The sequence below is a fragment of the Mirounga angustirostris genome, unplaced genomic scaffold (assembly GCF_029215605.1).
Source record: "Mirounga angustirostris isolate CCGP_5_RB_7025 unplaced genomic scaffold, mMirAng1.0.hap1 SCAF_10, whole genome shotgun sequence".
Taxonomy (NCBI): domain Eukaryota; kingdom Metazoa; phylum Chordata; class Mammalia; order Carnivora; family Phocidae; genus Mirounga; species Mirounga angustirostris.
In genome coordinates this window covers 109,573,260-109,595,296 of record NW_026991718.1, presented here as the reverse complement: position 1 = coordinate 109,595,296, position 22,037 = coordinate 109,573,260, and the positions used below count along the sequence as shown (strand labels likewise).

Here is a 22,037-nt window from a genome sequence, read left to right as displayed (position 1 = left end):
CCCGGCAGCCGGGGGTCTCAATGGGCGGGGCTGCCCCAGATCCGGGGATTCCAGAGCGCAGGCCCTTTCCCATCCCCGCTCGCTAGCTAGCCCCCCTTGATTCCCCCACGCCCGATCGCCTCCGCGAAGGAAGGCAATGCGTCCAGTGTGCGCCTCTGGCCGGTGCTTTGTCCTTGCAAGGAGCCCACCGGGGAGATACTGCCATCCCCACCTAAGAAGCGATGCCCACACGTGGCCAGGAAGCCTTTGGAGTGTGTGCCGCCCTGAGCAATGATTTTTTGCAGGCCTCTATCTGTATTAATAATTTGAATCACCCCAAATCACCATTCTGACTGCCCAATCTTACATGATCTCTCGAAAGAAATCCCACGCCGTACCCTTGGGACTAGGTCCCGCCACCAGCAGGGGCGACCTCACAGACGCCAGTCCTGGAGCGCCTCAGGGCATCTGACCCAACCCACGCACTCTGGATAGAGAGCCCCCGAAAGGAGTAACCGGGAGAAGGCCCACGGGGTCCCGCTTCTGCCTTGGAGCGCTCTACCTGGATGGCACTGCTAGGTCCCAGGCACCAGAGCGGGCATTAGAAAAAACTGAGGGAAGGAGCACCAAAGCCGAGGGTTCGGGCAGCGCGGGGCTGGCCGGGTGGGGGGCAAAAAGACAGTACTTTACACTGAGGCTTCGCGGGGGTGGGAGGTCAGGACAGTCTCCCCTAGAGCTAGAAGTGGGTCTGGACAGGTCCTGAGGGCTGCTCCCCTTCCTCCAAAGCCCAATCTGGCCACTACTCTGTCTCTGGCCCCAACCTCACCCAAGTTTGACAGGCGGGTGTGAGGGGGTGGAGGAGGCACCCGGCCAGGACATCTCAGCCTCCTGAGGCTCCCACCCACAGCAGCTAAATCAGGTCAGGTTCTTCGTGGCTTAAGTCCCCGGGGGCTCACCTGTGAGGCCCTTCATGACAGTTCTTCCCCACCCACACCTTTCCCACCTCATCACCCCTGCCCGGCCCCTGCCCTCTTCTTCCCTGGCTCATATGCCTCCAGCCACACTGGCATTTTAGCAGTCCCTCCAATGCACCAGCCCCATCCAGCCTCAGGGCCTTGGCACTGGTTCACCAAGCTGGCATCTTTGTCATACAGATTGCTTTTCAGTGTCACCTGTTTCGAAAAGCCTTCGCTGACCATTCTGATGCAAGTAAGCCCCACTCTCTACACACACTCTATCCCTCACCCTGTTTTATCATCTTATTTATCTTCAAGGCTTTCAACATTGTTTGAGATTATCTTGTTTTGTTTGTTATGTGTTCACTGTCTGGGTCTCCTCCCCCAGCAAAGGTAAACAACACTCCAGAAGAGCTTTTTGTACCCAGATGTTCACAGCTCAGGGCCTAGAACAGCACCTGGTCCCTAGTCAGTGCTCCTTGCAAGGACAAAGCACCGGCCAGAGGCGCACACTGGATGCGCATTGCCTTCCTTTGCGGGAGTCGATCGGTAGTGGGGGAATCAAGGGGGGCTAGCGAGCAGGGATGGGAAAGGGCCTGTGCTCTGGAATCCCGGGATCTGCGGCAGCCCTGCCCGTAGAGCCCCAGCTGCTGGCGCCAGAGGACAATGAGGCGGGGGTGGGGGACGCGGCGGAGAAGGCGGGACTGGCGAGCATCAGGCCTGGGCACTGGGTGGCTCAGTCGGCTAAGCATCTGACTCTTGATTTTGGCTCAGGTCATGATCTCCTGGGTCATGAGATCGAGCCCGGGGCAGGGGGGTCAGGCTCTGCACTCAGTAGGGCATCTGCTTGAGATTCTTTCCCTCTGCTGCCCCTCCCCACCACTTGCGCTTGCTTGAGCTCTCTCTCTCTCTCTCTCTCTCGCAAATAAATAAATAAATCTTGAGGGGAAAAAAAGTATCTGTGTAATATATTCAAGGTTAGAGAGGACCAAGCAGGGCTGAGGGAAGCTGACTCTTCCCCAATAACACAAGGTTCTGTGGGAGAGGAGATGGCAGGGCCATGAACTGGGAGACCTGCCCCCCCCAGCCCAGCCCAAGGACTGGTGGATGGCCACTCCCGGCCAATCCAGTAGGGGCTTGGACCTGTGGAATGCTGGTACCTCTTGTGTCCCCTGTGCCCCCTCTTACCCTTCTTCTTACCTCTCTTACCCCTTGCCTCACTGCCCTATTACAACCTTCAGGGTCCCTTCGTGGCCCTCTATGCCCTCTGAACCCCTCAGAACTTCCTTATGCCCTTCCATTACCGCCTTATCCCCTCAGGTATGCTCCCAGCTGGGCTGCCCTCTTTGGCCCCTGCCACTTGGTTACCTGGGCTGCAAAGGTGCCAAGCCAGGAAGCAGGCTGTGGAGGTGGCGGCTCAGATCTCTAGCCCCTGAAGCCAGGTGGAGAATTTGTCGTGGCCTCGTGAGGGCGAGGATATGGTGCAAAGCACAAGTGAGCAGGACTGAGCTGGACTGGGCGGAGACAGCTGCCCAAAAGGGATTGGGGTTTAAGGGATGGCCGGGGACTCTCCTGCCAACTCTCTAGGGTGGTCGGGTGGCTGGAGGGGGAGGGGAGAGCTGACTTCGGCACCACATAGGCTCAATTTCACACCCACTTCTGCTGTTTGTTGTGTGTGGGTATCCTCGGACAGTAATTTGCTCTCTGAGCCTCTGTTTCCTTATCTGTAAAATGGGGACAATGATAGCTTGGCCCCAGGGTTTTGGTGGTAATGAAGTGAGATAATATGTGGTTTCCTGGGGGCCCTGAAGCTAACCAGATGAATTAAAGGTGGGAAAACAGCTTCAGACAGTCCTCTTATTCCCACATACATGGATGGACTAAAACGATGTCAAGAAAAGAAAGGAGGGCGCCTGGGTGGCTCAGCTGGTTGAGCGACTGCCTTCGGCTCAGGTCATGATCCTGGAGTCCCTGGATCGAGTCCCGCATCGGGCTCCCTGCTTGGCAGGGAGTCTGCTTCTCCCTCTGACCCTCCCCTCTCTCATGTGTTCTCTCTCATTCTCTCTCTCTCAAATAAATAAATAAAATCTTTAAAAAAAAAAGAAAAGAAAGGAGGCTATGTGTTTGGCTGCACAAAGAGAGAAGTGGTAGTATCTCCTGCCTGCCTGGGTCTCCTAATCTTCTGTCTCTGGTGCTGGGGCAGAGCTCACTCTGCACTTGGTGTTCTCCCTGTGATGCAGGTGGGCATTGCATGGCATTGCAATGGCAGCTCCATGGCACCTCCATGCACAGCTACACGCCCATCCTCTGCTCACCACCTCCCCCAGCTGTCTCTCTTTTGTACATCAAGGTCTTTTCAAGCCCTGCTCCTCGAAGTGTGGCCAAGGACCGAGAGCACCAGCTCGTTAGAGGCTGGGCGCTTGTTAGAAATGCAGAAGCCCACCCCAGACCTACTGAATCAGAATCTGCATTTTAACAGGATCTCCGGAGGATTCAACCCCCGGAGATACACGTGCACATTAAAGGCTGAGCAGTGCTAGGTGGGAGATTTAGAGCACCTCCATCTAAAATGCATGAGATTCACAACTTTCTTTCTTTCTTTTTTTTTTTTTTAAAGAGTTTATTTATTTATTCATGAGAGACAGAGAGAGAGAGGCAGAGGGAGAAGCAGGCTCCCAAGGAGCAGGGAGCCTGATGCGGGACTCGATCCCAGGACCCCAGGATCATGACCTGAGCCGAAGGCAGACGCTTAACCATCTGAGCCACCCAGGTGCCCGAGATTCACAACTTTCAAGTTTGATGGTATTTGATGGTGTTTGAAGCTGTCACTGGAAATTTTATCTCAAGCTACAAGAGCACATCCACATAATATTGGGATATTGGCATTTCATTCATCCTGGGAGGGTGTATTCCTGATCTCTGTAATATGACCCTATATTAATTTTCTTTTCTTTAACTAAATCATTTAGCCGAAATACTACAGAATACAGTTTTAAAGGTAAATCACATTTAAGCTCTCAATAGAAGACTGTTTTCTATGCTTCTCCATTCCCAGATCAACCACTTTTAATTCTGTTATTTCTCCTTGTATTTACCTCTATACTTCTATTGCTATTTCTTAATTTTTCTATGTCTAAATGTTATCTGTAGGTTTCCTGCTATGGAATTAAGGATTTTGCTTTCTTACCACCCTCCCGAACATATATCTTCAAGTACACAAACAAACTCCTTCCATCCTCCCAAAGAGCTAAGTCACTGGAGTCAATATTCAGTGCTTATATATGACCGTGTAAATATTATCGTCCAACTTTTTGTGTTTCCTGGAGTTAGCACTACTTTGTTTTATCATTTGCTTGGTTTTCTAGGCATCAATTACTAATTTAATCCCAAAGCGACCAACAGAACTGAACATTTTGAACATATCTAAAAACCACAGATAATTTCATTTTCTTCTGGAGACATCCCTCCTGGAGCATCTTGCTTTTGATTCCAGCCTGGGTTGTTTGCTTTCTTTACTTGGAAGCACGGCTGACATCCCGAGCCTTTCTCATCATTGCTTTCCTGTGTTTAGCCTCATCTCTTGACTCCCATATTGTCCTCTTAGTTTAATGCCTTGTTTTGCTGAAGCACATCCTCCAGTAGCTTTCTAGGAAAGAGTGTATACGAGGTCAAATTTTTGAGAACTTGCATGGCTTAAAATGTCTTTATTCTACTCTTGTACTTGATAATCATTTGGACAGATCTACGTTTTTAGGTTGGAAATCATTTTCCCTCAGAATTCTGCGGGTATCGCTTTATTACTCTGGGAAGAGCCAGAGCAGAAACAATCGATGAATGGTCCCAAGGGCCACAGGGCCATTGGCTCTATGCTAATGATGTCAAGTCCACCAGGCTTGAGTCTTTGGACAGGGCCCGCTGGAGGCGGATATGCCACCTGATTTTTGCTTTCTCCTCTCCTGGGGACTGTGTGGCCACTGGACCCTTCCCCCAGCCCCATCATTTTTTCCCTCAAAGTATGATATGTGGAAAGGATTCTGTTCTTAATTATGATCCACTTCTACTCTTGCCTCTTACGTCACTAATCTGAGATGTGCTGGAACCTCTGTAGCCACCACCCATTTACAGATTATCATGGGGATAGGTTTCCTTTTCAGACGATCAATCCCTTCCTTATATGTTCATTTGCCTTACTTTCATTCTCAGAGGGTAACTTTAACCTCCAGTTTGGGGGTTACTATGTTGAAGCCCTCTTGCATTACCTATATCATCTCTGGAATCCCAGTATCTGAAACACTTCCCACAGACCACAGGGCTTCGAAACAGCCCCCTCCTGCCCCACCCTGTAGCAGTCCCGTGGGAGCCCAGCCCCAGAAAGTCTCAGGGTGCTTCCTGGCAGAGCCTGCCTCTGCATTTCAGGGCTGTAGTCCTGAAAATTCCCCCACAAGGGCCCACAGGCATCCCACAGCTCTCAGGGGAGAGAGAGCTGCTGACAGGAAGATTGAATGATTGCCCCTGGATACAGAGCTCTGGGAACCCTCAGGAGAAAGAAAGCAGCCCTTCCTCTCTTGCTCAGCTGCCCATGTGATGATGGAGTTAGAATGCCTTCCTGGTAACTCAGATCCTCACGGGGGCCCTGGGGCAGAGAATTCACGAAGACAAGAGGATGAGTCTTAGTTCTCAGAAATCACGGACTCCCTTCTGACTTAGCCCCACCTAAGCCACCAGCTGCTTAGGTGGCCAAAACCAGCAACAGCCCCCTCTGTACCCCAGGGCCCCACCTGGCAATAGGTCACAATGCCCCAGCTGCCCAGTCCCAGAACGGCTGACTGGAGTGGGAGGTGAGGAGGGTGTGGCAGGTGGGTGTGTGGGGAGGGGGGATTCCCACGGAGCTCACTCTTGAGTGTCTGCCAGGGCCTCGCCCCCTCCCATCTCCCCCCCCCAACACTAGTCCTTCCTGTCACCTCCACCTCCCTCCATGACCCAGCTCTGCTTACCCAGGCCCAAAGCCCTTGCTTATCCTATCCCAGTCCCTCCCAGAGGCCTGGGGGCTGGGGAGGGGTCGCATAGTCCAGTGGGTCCGTGCATGTCCCCCTGGGGCCCTAGCGTGGCCCAGCTCCGGGACAGTGTCCTAGGGCTGGGAGCACGGGGGCTGACAGCTGGCTGGCCCAGCCTCGCTGCTGCTGGTCAGCTTCCTGGCCCCTGACCTGCTCCACCGGTTAAGTGTGCAGCAGCCCGGCAGGTGGGCCAGTGGCCAACCTCCCGAGGCCCCACCGCCACCTTCTCTGTCCACAGGCCCGCAGGCCCCCCGCAGACACTCCTCCCGGGAGGCCGGAGTCAGGGGGCCGCACTCCTGCCTGCGGCTGCAGTCACAGGATGACTCGGCCCCCAGGAGGCCCTGCTACTGGCACTCCTGGGCCTGGGGCTGCTCCTGGGAGCCCGAGGCGTGCCCCTGGCCTTGCTTGGCCTGGCCTTCCGCCCCCATCCAGAAATACACTGGCCCTGCTGCTTCCCCAGATCGCCTTTTCCTCTGTCCTGGGTTGAGCAGGCAGGGGGGTACCCCTTTATCTCCAGCCTGAACTGCAGGGGCCCTTTGGCCCCCCGGCATGGGCGGCGGATACCTGGGTCTGCGTCTGAGACAGCAAGAGAAGGCGGGGCCAAGGGACAGGGAGCCAGGGCAGGATGTGGCAGCCACCTCTGAGCTTGTGGGTTGGGGGTGGCCATTCTGGCTTCCTCTGTGGTTCTAGAGAATGGGTGGCCAGAAAGACTTACAGGAGAGCAGAGTGGGCCTGGATATCAGTTAGCACGGTAGGAACAGGGATCCCGAGAGGGCTTCTCACAAGAAAGCACGAGAATTTGCGTCTGGGGGCTCACCAGACACCCCTGCCAGCCTGGACGGTCCGTGGAGGGGGATTCAGGTGAGCCTCACATCCTGCAGTGGCTCCTCTCTTGGCGGGACCCCACCCCCACCCGGGTCACAATAGGGATCCTTGGGGGTGGGCAGGGGGGTGAGGGATGGGGGGGAGTTGAGGGGGGCTCCACTCTGGCTGCTAGGCCATCCTGGGCGCTGCAGGAAGCAACATGACTTAGGTGGCTCTGCCCGGAGGTAAGACCCAGGCCCCAGCTCAAAGCCCTGGCCCGCCCACGCTGGTCCCCTCCTGACCCCTGCACCCACCCACCCCCACCCCACCCCCCGCCTGCCCAGAGGCCCCAGGCGTCTCCAGGGCTGCTCCTGCAGCTGGCCTGGCCCTCTCCCCAGGTGCACCAGCCATGACGCCGCAGCCGCAGGTGGAGACAGATGCCATCGGGGCCGGTGAGGGGCCGCAGCGGGCTGCGCCCTGGTCAGCCTGGGCCACGCGGCAGGCCTGGGTGCGCTGGTGTCTGTGCCACGTGCCTCGGAGCTGGGCCCAGTGGTGGGCCACGTCGGGCTGGCGGCAGCCACTCCAGCGTGCGCTGTGGGGGCTGGAGGGGATCCTCTACCTGCTGCTGGCGCTGACGCTGTGCCACGCGCTCTTCACCACCGGCTCCTACCTGCTGAGCTCCCTGTGGCCCGTCGTGGCCGCCGCGTGGCGCCATCTGCTGCCAGCCATCCTGCTGCTGGTGCTCAGCGCCCTCCCCACCCTGCTCTTCACCGCCTCCTTCCTGCTGCTTTTCTCCACGCTGCTGAGCCTCGTGGGCCTCCTCACCTCCATGTCTCACCCAGACTACACTCAGGACTTGGACCAATAGAAGGGCAACCCCATCCCGCTGCCTGTGTCTGTTGAGCCCTGGCCTAGGGCCTGAGGTCCTGGGGAAGGGGAGGGCAGTGGCTTCAGCAGGCCCCAGACCCCACCCCCCAGCCCCCAGCCCTGCCCCCGCCCCGTCCCTAGCACTGCTCGGGCCAGGCGTGATGTGGCCTAGAGCTGGCCCCGTAGACCGGCCCAACCTCTGGCCACCATCTGCCGAAGCTACAGGTCCTCGGTGTGAGGCATTGGGGGCTTTGAGAAGAAGGGGCAGGGCAGAAGGGTGAGCCAGGGGCAGAGCTTGGCCAAGCCGCCGAGAGTTCCCACAAGGGTTTGGTGACACCACCAGGGCTCCCTTGGCAACTGGCAGCTGCTTTTCCTCACAGATGCCCAGCTGTCTCAGCTGTAGACTCATTGAGAACTTCTAGCTCGGTAGCCCTCTTTCCCCGAGCTCTAGAAAGGGCCCACTGACAGAAACCTAGCTGAGAGAGGGCTGGCCAGAAGCCCCATGAGACCTCAACTAACTCACCTCCCGCTCCTTTCTGCCCAGGCATCCCCCACTCCCTAGACTCCCTACCTTCTGCCTCAGTGAGCACCCCCAAGTCTGGGAAGTGGGCCAGCTAGGGTAGTGAGGATCCCAGAGGAGACCTACTTTAAGATACCTAAGGTCTGTGATGGAAAAAATGAACAAGAAGTCCCATTTCCCCACTTACACAATGTGTGGCCATGGCCAGTTAATTCTTTTGAACTTCGGTGTTAAGTGGGTCCCAACCCTGTCATGGGGTTGTTGTGAGTCAAAGAAAATACCGCCTATGTGTGAGGTACTTCGTAAAGACCAGAAAACTGTAAGATATTATATTGAAGTCTGAGAATAATCTGTAGGCTCAACGGGTCTTTTGACCCTGAAGGTGGTTGAAAGAGCAGGAAGCTTCCCTGGGCCTTCAGAGAAACGCTCTGTCATGCATACAATTTTGGCCCTCCGAAATTGTGGATGGGTGTGGAGATGTAAAAGGTCGTGTGACATGAAATCTCGAAACATGCACATGCTGAGCTCTCCTGATTGTGAAATGCTTGCAGCTGGGGCCTGGCGCCCGGAGATGCCTGGACAGCTGTGTGAGTGAAGAAAGCAGAGCCCATGGGTTTCTGAAGCTGTCCCGACTGCTGCTCACAGCTCCAGGAAGGTCTGGAAGAGGGCATCCCTTCATGCCCAGCACCCTGGCCCTTCACCCACAGCTCAGACCCACCCACCAGACCCCCACCCAGTTCCTGACCCTCCCTGTCTTCCACCCAGTCGTGACCCCACTGGATATCTAACCCTAAAATTTCTGCTCCTGAAGCCCTAGAACCAAAGTTCCTCTTTCCTGCCACCTAAACATTCAGGCCATGGGAACCAGACCCTAGGACCTAAGTTTATTTTTGCGAAAACCCATTTGCTGTGGAGTTTCATAACCATGCAGGCCACTGGTCAGAGGCCTTCAACATCCAAAGCCCCAAACCCCAGGCACAGTCCTTCCTTCCAGTTTCCTTGTGGTTCGCCCTCAAATGTGGCCTGGTAGGAAGGGCAAGACAGGACATGGAGATGGTGAAGCCTCATGGTTAGCCTGGGCTCTGGGGTATTGGCTGAGAATGGGTTTGAATCCCAAGCACTGTTACTTTCTAGCTCCGTGGCCTTGGTGGAAATTGTTAAAGTTTACCTTCTTGAACTTCATTTTCCTCAAGGGTAAAACCAAGGCAAGAACACCTGTTTTAGGGCCCCTGTGGGGCTCGTGGCATGTGGGCAAAATTCCTGGACTGACTCCTCATGCCACAAGCTGTAGCTATGCTATCCCCTTTTAGAGATAAGGAGACAGGCTCAGGATCGCCGTTTGCCAGGGGCAAAGCCAGGGTGTTTGAATCCTGGTTCACCCTAGTGGGCTACGCAAGCAAATGCGATGGAGGAAATATAACCGCATGGAAGACCCTGGGGCCTCTCAATGCCTGTTCTTAAGAGCTCCTGTTAGGGATGAAGCCAGGATGCCAGTCTTGGGTCTCTCGCTGACTTGGCTGGCCATTGCTGGCCAGGGACATCACTTCAGAGCCTTGGGGCCATTATGATTAAGGGAGAGAGGAGGTTTTGGCCCAGACCAGGCACACTGCGGAGATGGGGGCAGGAAGGATTTGGACAGAAGCAAGGAGAAGGCCTTCTTCCCTTCCCCACATAAATATATACCTTCTACCCTCCTGTGTCTGCTGGTAGAGGATAAGGTGGTACAGCCAGACTGCAGAGCTGATGGGCAATATTTATCAAATTTGATCAACCAATACCCTGTGACCCAGCAATCCAAAATGAAGTCTCATAGAGGCCCGTAAGGGCCTGGCTCCTCAGAGTGGTCCCACCAGGACCAGAAGTAGAGGTATCCCCTGGGAGCTGGCGAGAAATGCAGAGTCTGAGCCCCCCCCCCCCCCAGGCCTGTGGAATCAGAGCCTGCATTTTAACAAGATCCCAGGTGATACACATGCACACAAATGTTTGAGAAGCACTGCATAAGGGGATGTATTTGAGAGGGCTGATTGTACTATTGGTGGTGGCAGGGGATGGGAAAGGTCAAATCAGGTGGATGAGCACAGCTTATTTTACACAGTTAGGTTTAAGCACAGTTAGGAGAGGATGCTATACGCATTGATCTCGAAATCCTAGTGCTGAGTGAAAAGAATGAGAATACAATTCCTTTTACACAAATTTAAAATGTATGCCAGCAAAACTTTTTTTTTCCCCTCTAGAACACGTGAAAACAAAAGATAAACAGAAAGGAATGGCCAACTCTAGGGGCAGGCAAGGGGGAGTGGAGTATACAGATAAAAGGGAAGTGAGGGACCTTGGCATCATGAACGTCATTCCTGAAATTCCTTTGAATGTAGATAAAGTCACTCGTTTAGAGTTAAAAAGCTTAAAAATGCAAGCCTGGGGCAAATGAACAGGCTGGAATGAAGGAGTTCTAGGTCTTTCCGATTTGGGCCAAGAAAGGAGAGCCGCCCCGTTGGCCTGAGTGACCTGGACGGTTAGGTCGGTGTCTTTGCCTGGCCTCCCGCACCGCAGCCCGCAGCCTGCTCTGATGGGGTGGCGGTGGGGGTGGCGTGGGCACCCCGTTACCCGCGTGGCCTGACCAGGATAATCAGATCGGGCGGGGCAGGAGGGACGGGAGCCGAGGAGGCATCAGCCGCCAGGTCCGTCGCATCTAAGAGAGCAGAGAGGGAGCCACAGGGCATCCACATATGCTGGGGGGCACCTAGGAGCAGGAGCGTCGGGTACGACTCTCCTCCGCCCCAGGTGCAGAAAGCACCGAGTAGGAGCGATCGGGACGGAGGGTCCGAGAGGGCGGCGTCAAGGGAACTCCGGGGGCGGGGGGCACCTCTTGAGACAGTTGTCAGTGGCCACCCTGGGGAAGGTTGAGGGGTCCCTGGAAGGAGGAGCTGTGCGGCGCCGGAGGATCCTCTAAGAGCCAGCTGCGGGTAGCCGAGAGGGGGCGCTCTTCCGCAGACTCGCGTGTGCGGGGGAAAGTGGGTCCCGGCTCGGGGGTGTGGGGAGCGGCTGTCCTCACCGAGAGGCCACAGGGGGATAGGGTGGAGACCCGCTCCTGCAGGGAGGGGGAGGTGGTCCGCGCCGCGCCGGGAGGTGACTCCGGGAGCAGAGCCAGGTGTGGGGCACTGCGCAATTCGCTCAGGTTGGGGAGAGGGGCCGGGGCGAGGGCTGGAGGGCGTCGAACCGGGCGCGCTGACCGTGCGGGCGGAACGAGGAGGTCAAGGGCCTGAGGCTGAGAAGGAAATGCTGAGCCAAGCCGGGGATCGGAGGGCTGTGGGCACCCACAAAAGGAAGGTGCTAACCATCCCCGGAAAGTCAGCACCCCGCGGAATCGCAACTGGCGGAGCCGGCGACCGACGATGCAAGGCGCGACCCCTAGCGGAGATCTCCCTCTCTGGCAATGAAGAGTCAGGTTTGGTTGGGGTGTGGGGAGGAACGGAAGGGAGAGGCCTCTCACAGGCCGGGACACTAGCACTGGGGGCGAGGGTGAATCGGTAGGGGCTTCTTGGACTCCTCACCCCCTTCCCCAAATCTCCAGCCTGGGTCCCCCAGCCAGAAACCCAGAGGCATCAAGGGCAGAGCTCATGAGAATCCTAGAGAAGGAAGGGTCCAATCTAGCCATCATCACTGTGTCACGGACTCCTGACCCACCCCTAGTCTATGATCCCATTCCTCCTGGGGGAAAGAGCTGTCTTTTGTGAGGTTTTGTCAGGCTTTGGATGCAACAAATTTTAAACAAGTTTTTTTTTTTTCTGCTGAGCAAACATCTATATTCTGAGTCTTGCTTCCTTTATACTGCCTCCTTACCTTTCAAATATTTTCCATCCTAAAAATAAAAGAACTTGATTTAAGATCTTGTTGCTTCTACCATATTTTCTGGCCTATGTCTTTAAATGTCTAACAAAAAACCCACAATATTTAAAATTGAGATGTGATACTGCATACTTGCAAAATATTTGTAACATGTATGAGTCATAAAGTCCTCTAAACTGAAGGATACCACATCCATCTAATAGCCAGATGTTATCAGTATGTTATCAGTCCTCTCCTTGTGCATTCATCATCTAACTGTGCAAGCTGGGGTTCCCAGACAATGGCATATGGAATTGCTATTCATAAGCACCTTTGACTTGATCTTGATTTAAAAGGAACTTCTTCTAAGGTGCCACCATTAAGAATTACGTAGGTCACTGTAGGATTTTGGTAGTTTACTTTTATCCAGCTAAGGAAACTCCTTTCCATTCCTGATTTGCTAACAGTTTTGATTGTGAATGGACATTGAATGAAAGAATTGTTGTTGTTGTTTTTTCTGCATCTACTACAAGGACAACTTGGTTATTTTCCTTTATTCTGTTTATATGGTGAATTACATTTTTAGGTGTCTTAATATTGAACTCTTCCTAGAAAAAAACCCATCCTGGTTCCTTTTTAATTGACATATAATTCACACACACACACATTTTACGTGCAAGTAAAATGTACAAATCTTGGGGGTACAGCTCAATGAATTTTTTTTAAACTTTGTTTTTTTAAAGATTTTACCCATTTATTTGAGAGAGAGAATGAGAGAGAGAGAGCATGAGAGAGGGGAGGGTCAGAGAGAGAAGCAGACTCCCTGCTAAGCAGGGAGCCCGACGTGGGACTCGATCCCAGGACTCCGGGATCATGACCCAAGCCGAAGGCAGTCGCTTAACCAACTGAGCCACCCAGGTGCCCCTCAATGAATTTTTATATACTTGTATGTGTGTCCATGTAACTGCCACGCAGATCAAGATATAGAACTTTTCCATCATCCCAGAAAGTTCCATATGTCCTTTCCCAATCAATACTTTCCCCCATAGGTAACCTGTATTATGACTTCTATCACAACAGATTAGCCTATTCTTGAAATCATACAGAACAAAGTCATACAAAATGTACTCTAGAGTCTGGATTCTATCAAGGTTACAACTGTGAGATTCATCCATGTTGTTGCATCTCTCAGTAGTTTGCCCTCCTTTATTAGTGTACTATCCCACTGTACAGAGGCAACAATTTATCTACTCTCTTATTGAAGGACATTTGGCTTGTTTCTAAGTTTTGGCTACTATGAATTAAACTTATATGAATATCCTTGGACAAGTCTTTTGGTAGATAGATGTGCTCACTTATTTTAAAGTGAAATTGTTAGATCATAGAGTATGTAAATGTTCAACCTTAGCAAATGCTGCCCAATAATATTCAAAGTGATTTGTACCAAGCAGCAATTCCACTGCTTTTTTTCAGCCTACCCACCAAATTCATTGTTTGGGTTTTCTGCTCTCTCCTGGTCATCAGATATGGTATTTACATTTCTGTAAATTTTCATTTCATTTCATTTCAAAAATTTTCATTTTTGCTTGGGTGATTTCTGAGAGGAGGAGAAAATACCAACTTTATCACCTTCAAACTGCACAACCTCTTTCCTTTTTATTTTTTTCAAAGATTCATTTATTTATTTTAGAGAGTGGGTGGGGCAGAAGGAGGAGAGAATCTCAAGCAGACTCCCTGCTGAGCATGGATCCCAACTCGGGGCTCTATCCCACCACCCTGAGATCATGACCTGACCTGAAGCCAAGAGTCAGTGGCTCAACTGACTTAGCTACCCAAACGCCCTGAACTGCTTTCCTTTTTATTTTTTTAATTTAATTTTTTTAATTATTCTTTTTTTTTTAAGGTTTTTATTTATTTATTTGATAGAGAGAGAGACAGTGAGAGCAGGAACACAAGCAGGTTAGGAGAGGGAGAAGTAGGCCTCCAGCTGAGCAGAGAGCTTGATGTGGGGCTCAATCCCAGGACGCCGGGATCATGACCTGAGCTGAAGACAGACGCCCAACGACTGAGCCACCCAGGCACCCCCACTTCCCTTTTTATTTTTATTTTTTATTTTTTAAAGATTTTATTTATTTATTTGAGAGAGAGAGAATGAGAGAGAGCACATGAGAGGGGGGAGGGTCAGAGGGAGAAGCAGACTCCCTGCCGAGCAGGGAGCCCAATGCGGGACTCGATCAGGGACTCCAGGATCATGACCTGAGCCGAAGGCCGTCGCTTAACCAACTGAGCCACCTAGGCGCCTCCCCACTTCCCTTTTTAAAGCCAAGAATGCAAGGGTGGTTTAACATTAAAACACACACACACACACACACATAACAATTAATGTAATTCACCATATTACAAACTAAAAACTATATGTGATCATTTCAATAGATGCAGAAAAGGTATTTCATAAATCCAACATTCATTCCTGATTAAAAATAGAACAAAACTCTCAACAACCTAGGAATAGAGGGAAATTTCCTCAAGCATATAGAAGGCATCTGTGAAAAATAGGGGTGCCTGGCTGGCTTAGTCTGTGAGCATGTGACTCTTGATCTCAGTGTTGTGAGTTTGAGCCCCACGTTGGGTGTAGAGATTACTTAAAATTAAAATCTTTAAAAAAAAATGGCTGGGCGCCTGGGTGGCTCAGTTGGTTAAGCAACTGCCTTCGGCTCAGGTCATGATCCTGGAGTCCCGGGATCAAGTCCCGCATCGGGCTCCCTGCTCGGCAGGGAGTCTGCTTCTCTCTCTGACCCTCCTCCCTCTCATGCTCTCTGTCTCTCATTCTCTCTGTCTCAAATAAATAAATAAAAATAAATAAATAATAAGAAAATTAAAAAAAATGGCTAATCCCACAGTCGGTGAAAAAACTGAATACTTTTCCCTTAAGATTAGGAAAAATGTTATGTCTGTTTTTACCATTTCTATTCAACATTGTAGACGTCCTAGCCAGCACAATAAGGCAAGAAATATAAATAGAAAGCATACAGATTGGAAAGCAAGAAGTGAAGCTATCTTTATTTGCAGACAACAGGACTGCCTATGTAGAGAATCCAATGGAATCTATAAAAAAGCTACTGGAACTAATAACTAATAACTAATAAGGGAATTTAGCAAAGCAACTAATATGTACATATTAGTCACCATTATGATACAAGATCCATACAAAAAAAATCAGTTGTGTGTATGGAACCAGAAAAGACCCCAGATAGCCAGAGGAATGTTGAAAAAGAAAAGCAAAGCTGGTGGCATCACAATTCCGGATTTGAAACTCTATTACAAAGCTGTCATCATCAAGACAGTATGGTACTGGCATAAAAACAGACACATAGATCAATGGAACAGAATAGAGAGCCCAGAAATGGACCCTCAACTCTATGGTCAACTCATCTTCGACAAAGCAGGAAAGAATGTCCAATGGAAAAAAGACAGTCTCTTCAACAAATGGTGTTGGGAAAATTGGACAGCCACATGCAGAAGAATGAAACTGGACCATTTCCTTCACACCACACACAAAAATAGACTCAAAATGGATGAAAGACCTAACTGTGAGACAGGAATCCATCAAAATCCTTGAGGAGAATACAGGCAGCAACCTCTTCGACCTCAGCCACAGCAACTTCTTCCTAGAAACATTGCCAAAGGCAAGGGAAGCAAGGGCAAAAATGAACTATTGGGGCTTCATCAAGATAAAAAGCTTTTGCACAGCAAAAGAAACAGTCAACAAAACCAAAAGACAACCAACAGAATGGGAGAAGATATTTGCAAATGACATACCAGATAAAGGGCTAGTATCCAAAATCTATAAAGAACTTATTAAACTCAACACCCAAAGAACAAATAATCCAATCAAGAAATGGGCAGAAGACATAAACAACAGACATTTCTCCAAAGCAGACATACAAATGGCCAACAGACACAGGAAAAAGTGCTCAACATCACCTGGCATCAGGGAAATACAAATCAAAACCTCAATGAGATACCACCTCACACCAGTCAGAATGGCTAAAAATAACAAGTCAGGAAATGACAGATGTTGGCGAGGATGCGGAGAAAGGGGAACCCTCCTACACTGTTGGTGGGAATGCAAGCTGGTGCAGCCACTCTGGAAAACAGTATGGAGGTTCCTCAAAAAGTTGAAAATAGAGTTACCCTATGACCCAGCAAGTGCACTACTGGGTATTTACCCCAAAGATACAAATGTAGTGATCCGAAGGGGCACATGCACCCCAATGCTTATAGCAGCAATGTCCACAATAGCCAAACTATGGAAAGAGCCTAGAGGTCCATCAACAGATGAATGGATAAAGATGTGGTGTATATATACAATGGGATATTATGCAGCCATAAAAAAATTGAAATCTTGCCATTTGCAATGATGTGGATGGAACTAGAGGGTATTATGCTAAGCGAAATAAGTCAATCAGAGAAAGACAATTATCATATGATCTCACTGATATGAGGAATTTGAGAAATAAGACAGGATCATAGGGGAAGGGAGGGAAAAATGAAACAAGATGAAACCAGAGAGGGAGACAAACCGTAAGAGACTCTTAATCTCAGGAAACAAACTGAGGGTTGCTGGAGTGGAGGGGGGTGGGAGAGATGGGGTGGCTGGGTGATGGACACTGGGGAGGATAGGTACTATGGTGAGCGCTGTGAATTGTGTAAGACTGATGAATCACAGACCTGTACCCCTGAAAGAAATAATACATTATATGTTAATAAAAATTTAAAAAAAAAATCAATGTGTTTCTCTGTACTAGCAATGAATGATCAGAAATAGAAATTTAAAAAGCGGGACGCCTGCGTGGCTCAGTTGGTTAGGCATTTGCCTTCAACTCAGGTTGTGATCCCAGGATCCTGGGATCGAGTCCTGCATCGGGCTCCTTGCTCAGCGGGGAGTCTGCTTCTCCCTCTACCTGCCACTTCCCCTGCTTGTGCTCTCTCTCTCTGACATATAAATAAAATATTTTTTAAAAAGAAATTTAAAAAGCAGCATCATTTAAAATTAAAAAATAGCACTTAGAGGTAAATCTGGCAAAAGATGTGAAAGATTTGTACACTGATAACTACAAAATGTTGCTGAGAGATATTAAAGAAGACCTAAATAATGGAGAGATATGTCTTGTTGATGAAATGGATGACCCAACAATGCTAAGACGTCAATTGTTCCCAAATTTAATCGATATATTCAATACAATCACAATAAAAATCCCAGCATTTCTGTAGAAATAAGCTGATTTTAAAACTGGGATCGAGTCCCACATCAGGCTCCCTGCTCGGCAGGAAGCCTGCTTCTCCCTCTCCCTCTGACCCTGCTTGTGTTCCTTCTCTTACTCTCTCTCTCTCTGTCAATAAAAATCTTAAAAAAAAAAAAAAAAAAACTCATACGGAAGGGGTGCCTGGATGGCACAGTCAGTTAAGTGTCCGACTCTTGGTTTTGGCTCAGGTTGTGATCACAGGGTCGTGGGATCTAGCCCCGTGTAGGGCTCCACGCTCAGGGTGGAGTCTGCTTATTAAGGCTCTCTCTGCCCCTTCCCCCTGCTCGCGTGCTCTCTCTCTAAATAACCTTAAAAAAACTCATACAGAAATGTAAAGGATCTAGAATAGCCAAAATAACTTTGATAAAGAAGAACAAAGTTAGAGGACAAACACTACCTGATTTCCAGACTTATCGTAAAGCTATAATAATCAAGACAGTATGGTATTGGCATAAAGACAGACAAATAGATCAATGGAACAGAATATGGGGTCCAGAAATAGATCTATACATATATGTACAACAGATTTTCAACAAAGGTGCAAAGAGAATTTAGTGAGGAAATGATAGTCTTCAACAAGTAGTGTTGGAATCTTTAGGTGTTCATATGTAAAAAAATATCAATCACCTTGAACTATATACAAAAATTAATTCAAAATAGATCACAGACCTAAATGTAAAACCCCAAACCATAAACCTTCTAGAAGAAAACATACAGAAAAATGGTTGTGACCTTGGGTTAGGCAAAGAATTCTTCGATATGACACCAAAAGTATAATCCATTAAAGAAAAATAAACTACCCCTCATCAAAACTAAAATTGTCCTTCAAAAGACACTGCTAAGAAAAAGACAAGCCATGGAAGGAACAAGTATTGGCAAACCGTACATCTCATAAAGGACTTGGATCCAGGATAAAAAGTTCTCAATGCCCAATAATAAGTTTTTTAAAAAAAAGGGGATGGGAGGAGAGAAGGGACAGTCTGAAAAGAAACTTTACCAAAGAAGATAAACAGATTGCCAATAAGCACAGGAAAAGACTTTCAACTTCATTAGTAATTATGGAAATGCAAAGTAAAACCACACTACCCACCTATCGTAATAGCTAAGATTAGAAAGACTAATACCAAGTGTTGATGAGGATGTCAGGGAATTGTATCCCTCACACACTGCTAGCCTGACTATAAAATGGGACAACCACTGTGGAAGAATGTTTGTCAGTTTCTTTAAAAGTTAAACATACATCCACTGTATGATCCAGCCATTTCATTCTAAGAAATGAAAACATATGTCCACACAAAGATTTGTGCATAAATGTTCATAGCAACTTTATTTGCAACAGGCAAAAACTAAAAATAACTCAAATGTCCATCAACAGGTGAACAGATAAACATTGGTACAGCCACACAATAGAATACTACTCAGCTGTAAAAAAGAGCGAGCTACTGATACACGTAACAACATGAATTTCCATGTTGTTCCATCTATCTCACTAATTAGGCTGAGTGAAAGAAGCCAGGTTAAAAAAAGAGTACCTATTGAATGGTTCCTTGTAAAATTCTGGGAAATGCAAACAGATCTATAGTAACAGCAGATCAGTATCAATGGTTCCTTGGTGTTGGAAGTTGGGAGATGTGAGGAGGTTGTGGGGAGAGAACAAGGGAAGGGTTTACAAGGAGGCAAAGATAAGTTTCATTATCTTGACTGTGATGGTTTCATGAATGTATACATGTCAACATTTATGAAATTGTACATTTGAAATAGATGCAGTTTGAGTTACATCTCAATAAAGCAGGCTTTTTTTTTTTTTTTTTTTTTTTTAAGCATAGGTCCATTTTCTTGTAGTCAGAGTTTATCTTTCACCAATGTACCCGGTGGAGGTAAACACTAAAATGAACTCAACACACAATCCATGCAAGGAACTGGACAATGTAACAGAAGGCAAGTTATCTGCTTTTGTTGGGAAACTTCCAGTTTGGTTAAAATGTTTTGAAAAAAAAAAACTCCACTGATTTTGTTTTCTTGAAAGACTTTTTTTTTTTTTTTTTAAGATTTATTTATTTATTTGACAGAGAGACATAGAGAGAGAGGGAACACAAGCGTGGGGGGGGGGGGGCGGAGAAGCAGGCTTCCCGCGGAGAAGGGAGCCCGACGCAGGGCTCGATCCCGGGAACCGGGGATCATGACCTGAGCCGAAGGCAGACGCTTAACGACTGAGCCACCCAGGCGCCCCTTGAAAGACTTATTTTCTTGGAAAATAAAGGCTGGTATTACAACTGAAGAGCTCACACATCTTTTACTACTTTCAGGAATATCTTGGTATGGCAAAGGAAAGGATATTGGAACTAAGATTCCAGGGGCTCCTGGGTGGCTCAGCCAGTTGAGCGTCTGACTCTTGATTTTGGCATGGGTCATGATCTTAGGGTTGTGGGATCCAGCCCCATGTTGGGCTCTGCACTCAGCACGGAGTCGGAGATCCTCTTTCTGCCCCTCTCCCTCTGCCCCTCCCCCTGCTCGCTCTCTCTAAAAAAAATAAAATCTTTAAAAAAAGAACAAGAGTCCATGAAAAAACACACACCAAGATTCCATGAATGAGAGGGAGTCTATGTAAGATTGTCTTTTTTTTTTTTTTTTAAAGATTTTATTTATTTGAGAGAGAGCAAGAGAGAGCACAAGCAGGGGGAGGGAGAGGGAGCAGCAGACTCCCCACTGAACAAGGAGCCAGACACGCCAGGACCCTGGGATCATGACCCAAACCAAAGGCAGATGCCCCACGGACTGAGCCACCCAGGCGCCCCTACGTAAGATTGTCTTATTAAATGATTTGTCAATGGTCAAATATGGATGGTTTTTGAGACAATGAAGTTTGAGTTCTGTCATGCTTAACTAGCAAAGTGTGCCTACCTACTGGGGAAACATAAAAGTCTCATCATTTTTACATCTCAAAACAAAGGCCAGGAAACATTGTAAGTAATGACATGTATGTGGCTATTTTTTAAGTTTCTTGTTTCCCAGTCATAACCGAATAAAATCTGAGAGAAGCCAAGTGTCTTGTACTATAATATGCTTATGTGACCAAGTGAAAAGAAAATAATTTATCTCCATTCTGCTCTTATGATAGATTTCAAGTCTATGTTGGGAAGCTGAAGGAAAGGTTATGAAACCCCCTGTGGGCAATGGGAGCTACATAGTGAAATGGGGTGGAGATGGGAAATGCAGAGGCAGAATGATGGGGATATGGAACACACTGAACAGTCTCAAGCTTGCTTACAGAGTGAGAGTTCCAGAATTGGGATGGGGTTTGAAGGGAGTGGAAAAGACTAAGGATTGGTAGGGGAGGGGACAAGGAGTTTTTAGAGAACACGATGGCAAGCAACGGAGAGGGCCGGGTGAGACCGGGTAACTCATTACTTTCTTCTCCTGTCAATTTTCAGGAGAAAAATTTGAAATTTTTGGACCAGTTTTCTCCAGTGACATTGAGAAGCTCCAGAGTCAGAGGTATAAAAGTGTCCAGACAGAAAAGGGTTTTGAAGAAAGGCAGAAAAGAGTGAACAAGAGGTTGGGCAAACTGAGGCAGCTGAAGAGGGCTGCCCCAAGGATGAGTTTTTGTTAACAAAAAGAAACAGTTTTTGCAACAATAACAAATCTAAAATCTTAACTCCCTAACAAAAGGCTTTTTTTTCTATGTTGCCTTCCACTTTTTGTCTATACCAAAGAAAACCAAGCTTGTTTGTCTCTTTTGATTCTCAACCACCCTGTCAACGTTGCTCTCTAAAGGGTTTTATTAATTCACGTTGTCTGTACCAGTTTCCCCTGCACCAGCGGCTTAATTTAACAGCTTACTTTCATTTGCAAGTGGTTAATTGCCAGCAACAGTCAACACTTTTCTGATCTGCTATTTCATGTCCTTTTGTGTGAGTTTGCCAAGGTAAAATTTTAGTAACAAGTATGGAAACTCAATACAAGAAATCTGCATCCCTCTCTTCGCCCCAATTCTACTTCAAGATGATTTAGTGTCTCCATGTTACCCTATTTTTCTGCCCCACAGCACCTATCAGCTTACTACCATGCTCCTTCCTTCCCCCGCCCCCCCCCGCCCAATGCCACCATCTGGCCCACACTCCACCCGATGCTTAGTAGTATCACAAACCTAGAGTCAACACCACTTGTCAAAGCTGAAACTCTGTACTCTTTCTTAACTTCCTTACAGAGTTTGTCACAGCCTCTTACCACCCCCCCACCTTAGAATGCTCCCTCAGCCCCCCAAGTCCCACCCCCCCCAACAAAGAGGTTGGTCTGTGCTTAGTTTGCTCCCATTGCGCATTATATCTATTAAATAATAGATTTCTAATCAGTCTTCCACTTGAGTTTGGCAGCTTGTTTAGTTCCAACCACTTAATGAGTGTCCACCCAGTGCCAAGAGTTGTGCAGATAACTAAGGTATGTGTACATGTCCAGAAATAGATGAATGTTGAATGTATACCTGAATGCATAACACTGGAAAATAGAGGTGAGAACTCGCCAGATCCAAAACTCCAAATAAAATATTGACAGTTTCAACTCAGCCCTTGCTATTTTCCAATCCCAAAGAGCAGCTGACAACAGGGGACCCCTCCGGGATCTTTAAGCACACCTGTGTTCTGGTAAGGGTGGAAATGAGTGTGTGAGATAGCAGGAAGGACACATTCAATGATTTTTAAATAGTATGAGGTGAAAGGGCCAAGGCTGG

General features: G+C 48.6%; 2 protein-coding genes across 2 annotated transcripts; both read left to right on the top strand.

The window, feature by feature from the left end:
* Positions 1–5,879: 5,879 nt before the first annotated feature.
* On the top strand, positions 5,880–6,868 carry CUNH20orf141 (chromosome unknown C20orf141 homolog). Its single transcript, XM_045886231.2, is given in 3 exon segments — positions 5,880–6,089; positions 6,091–6,150; positions 6,228–6,868. Coding segments are annotated over 3 exon segments (645 nt in total). The 5' UTR covers positions 5,880–5,910; the 3' UTR covers positions 6,634–6,868.
* A 231-nt stretch (positions 6,869–7,099) lies between these two features.
* On the top strand, positions 7,100–11,225 carry TMEM239 (transmembrane protein 239). Its single transcript, XM_064572916.1, has one exon. It carries the CDS (start codon positions 7,203–7,205, stop codon positions 7,659–7,661), a length of 459 nt encoding a protein of 152 aa, XP_064428986.1. The 5' UTR covers positions 7,100–7,202; the 3' UTR covers positions 7,662–11,225.
* Positions 11,226–22,037: the final 10,812 nt, after the last annotated feature.

Excerpts from the sequence above, each read along its gene's own strand:
- TMEM239 (XM_064572916.1), top strand. The coding sequence starts at position 7,203 with ATGACGCCGCAGCCGCAGGTGGAGACAGATGCCATCGGGGCCGGTGAG.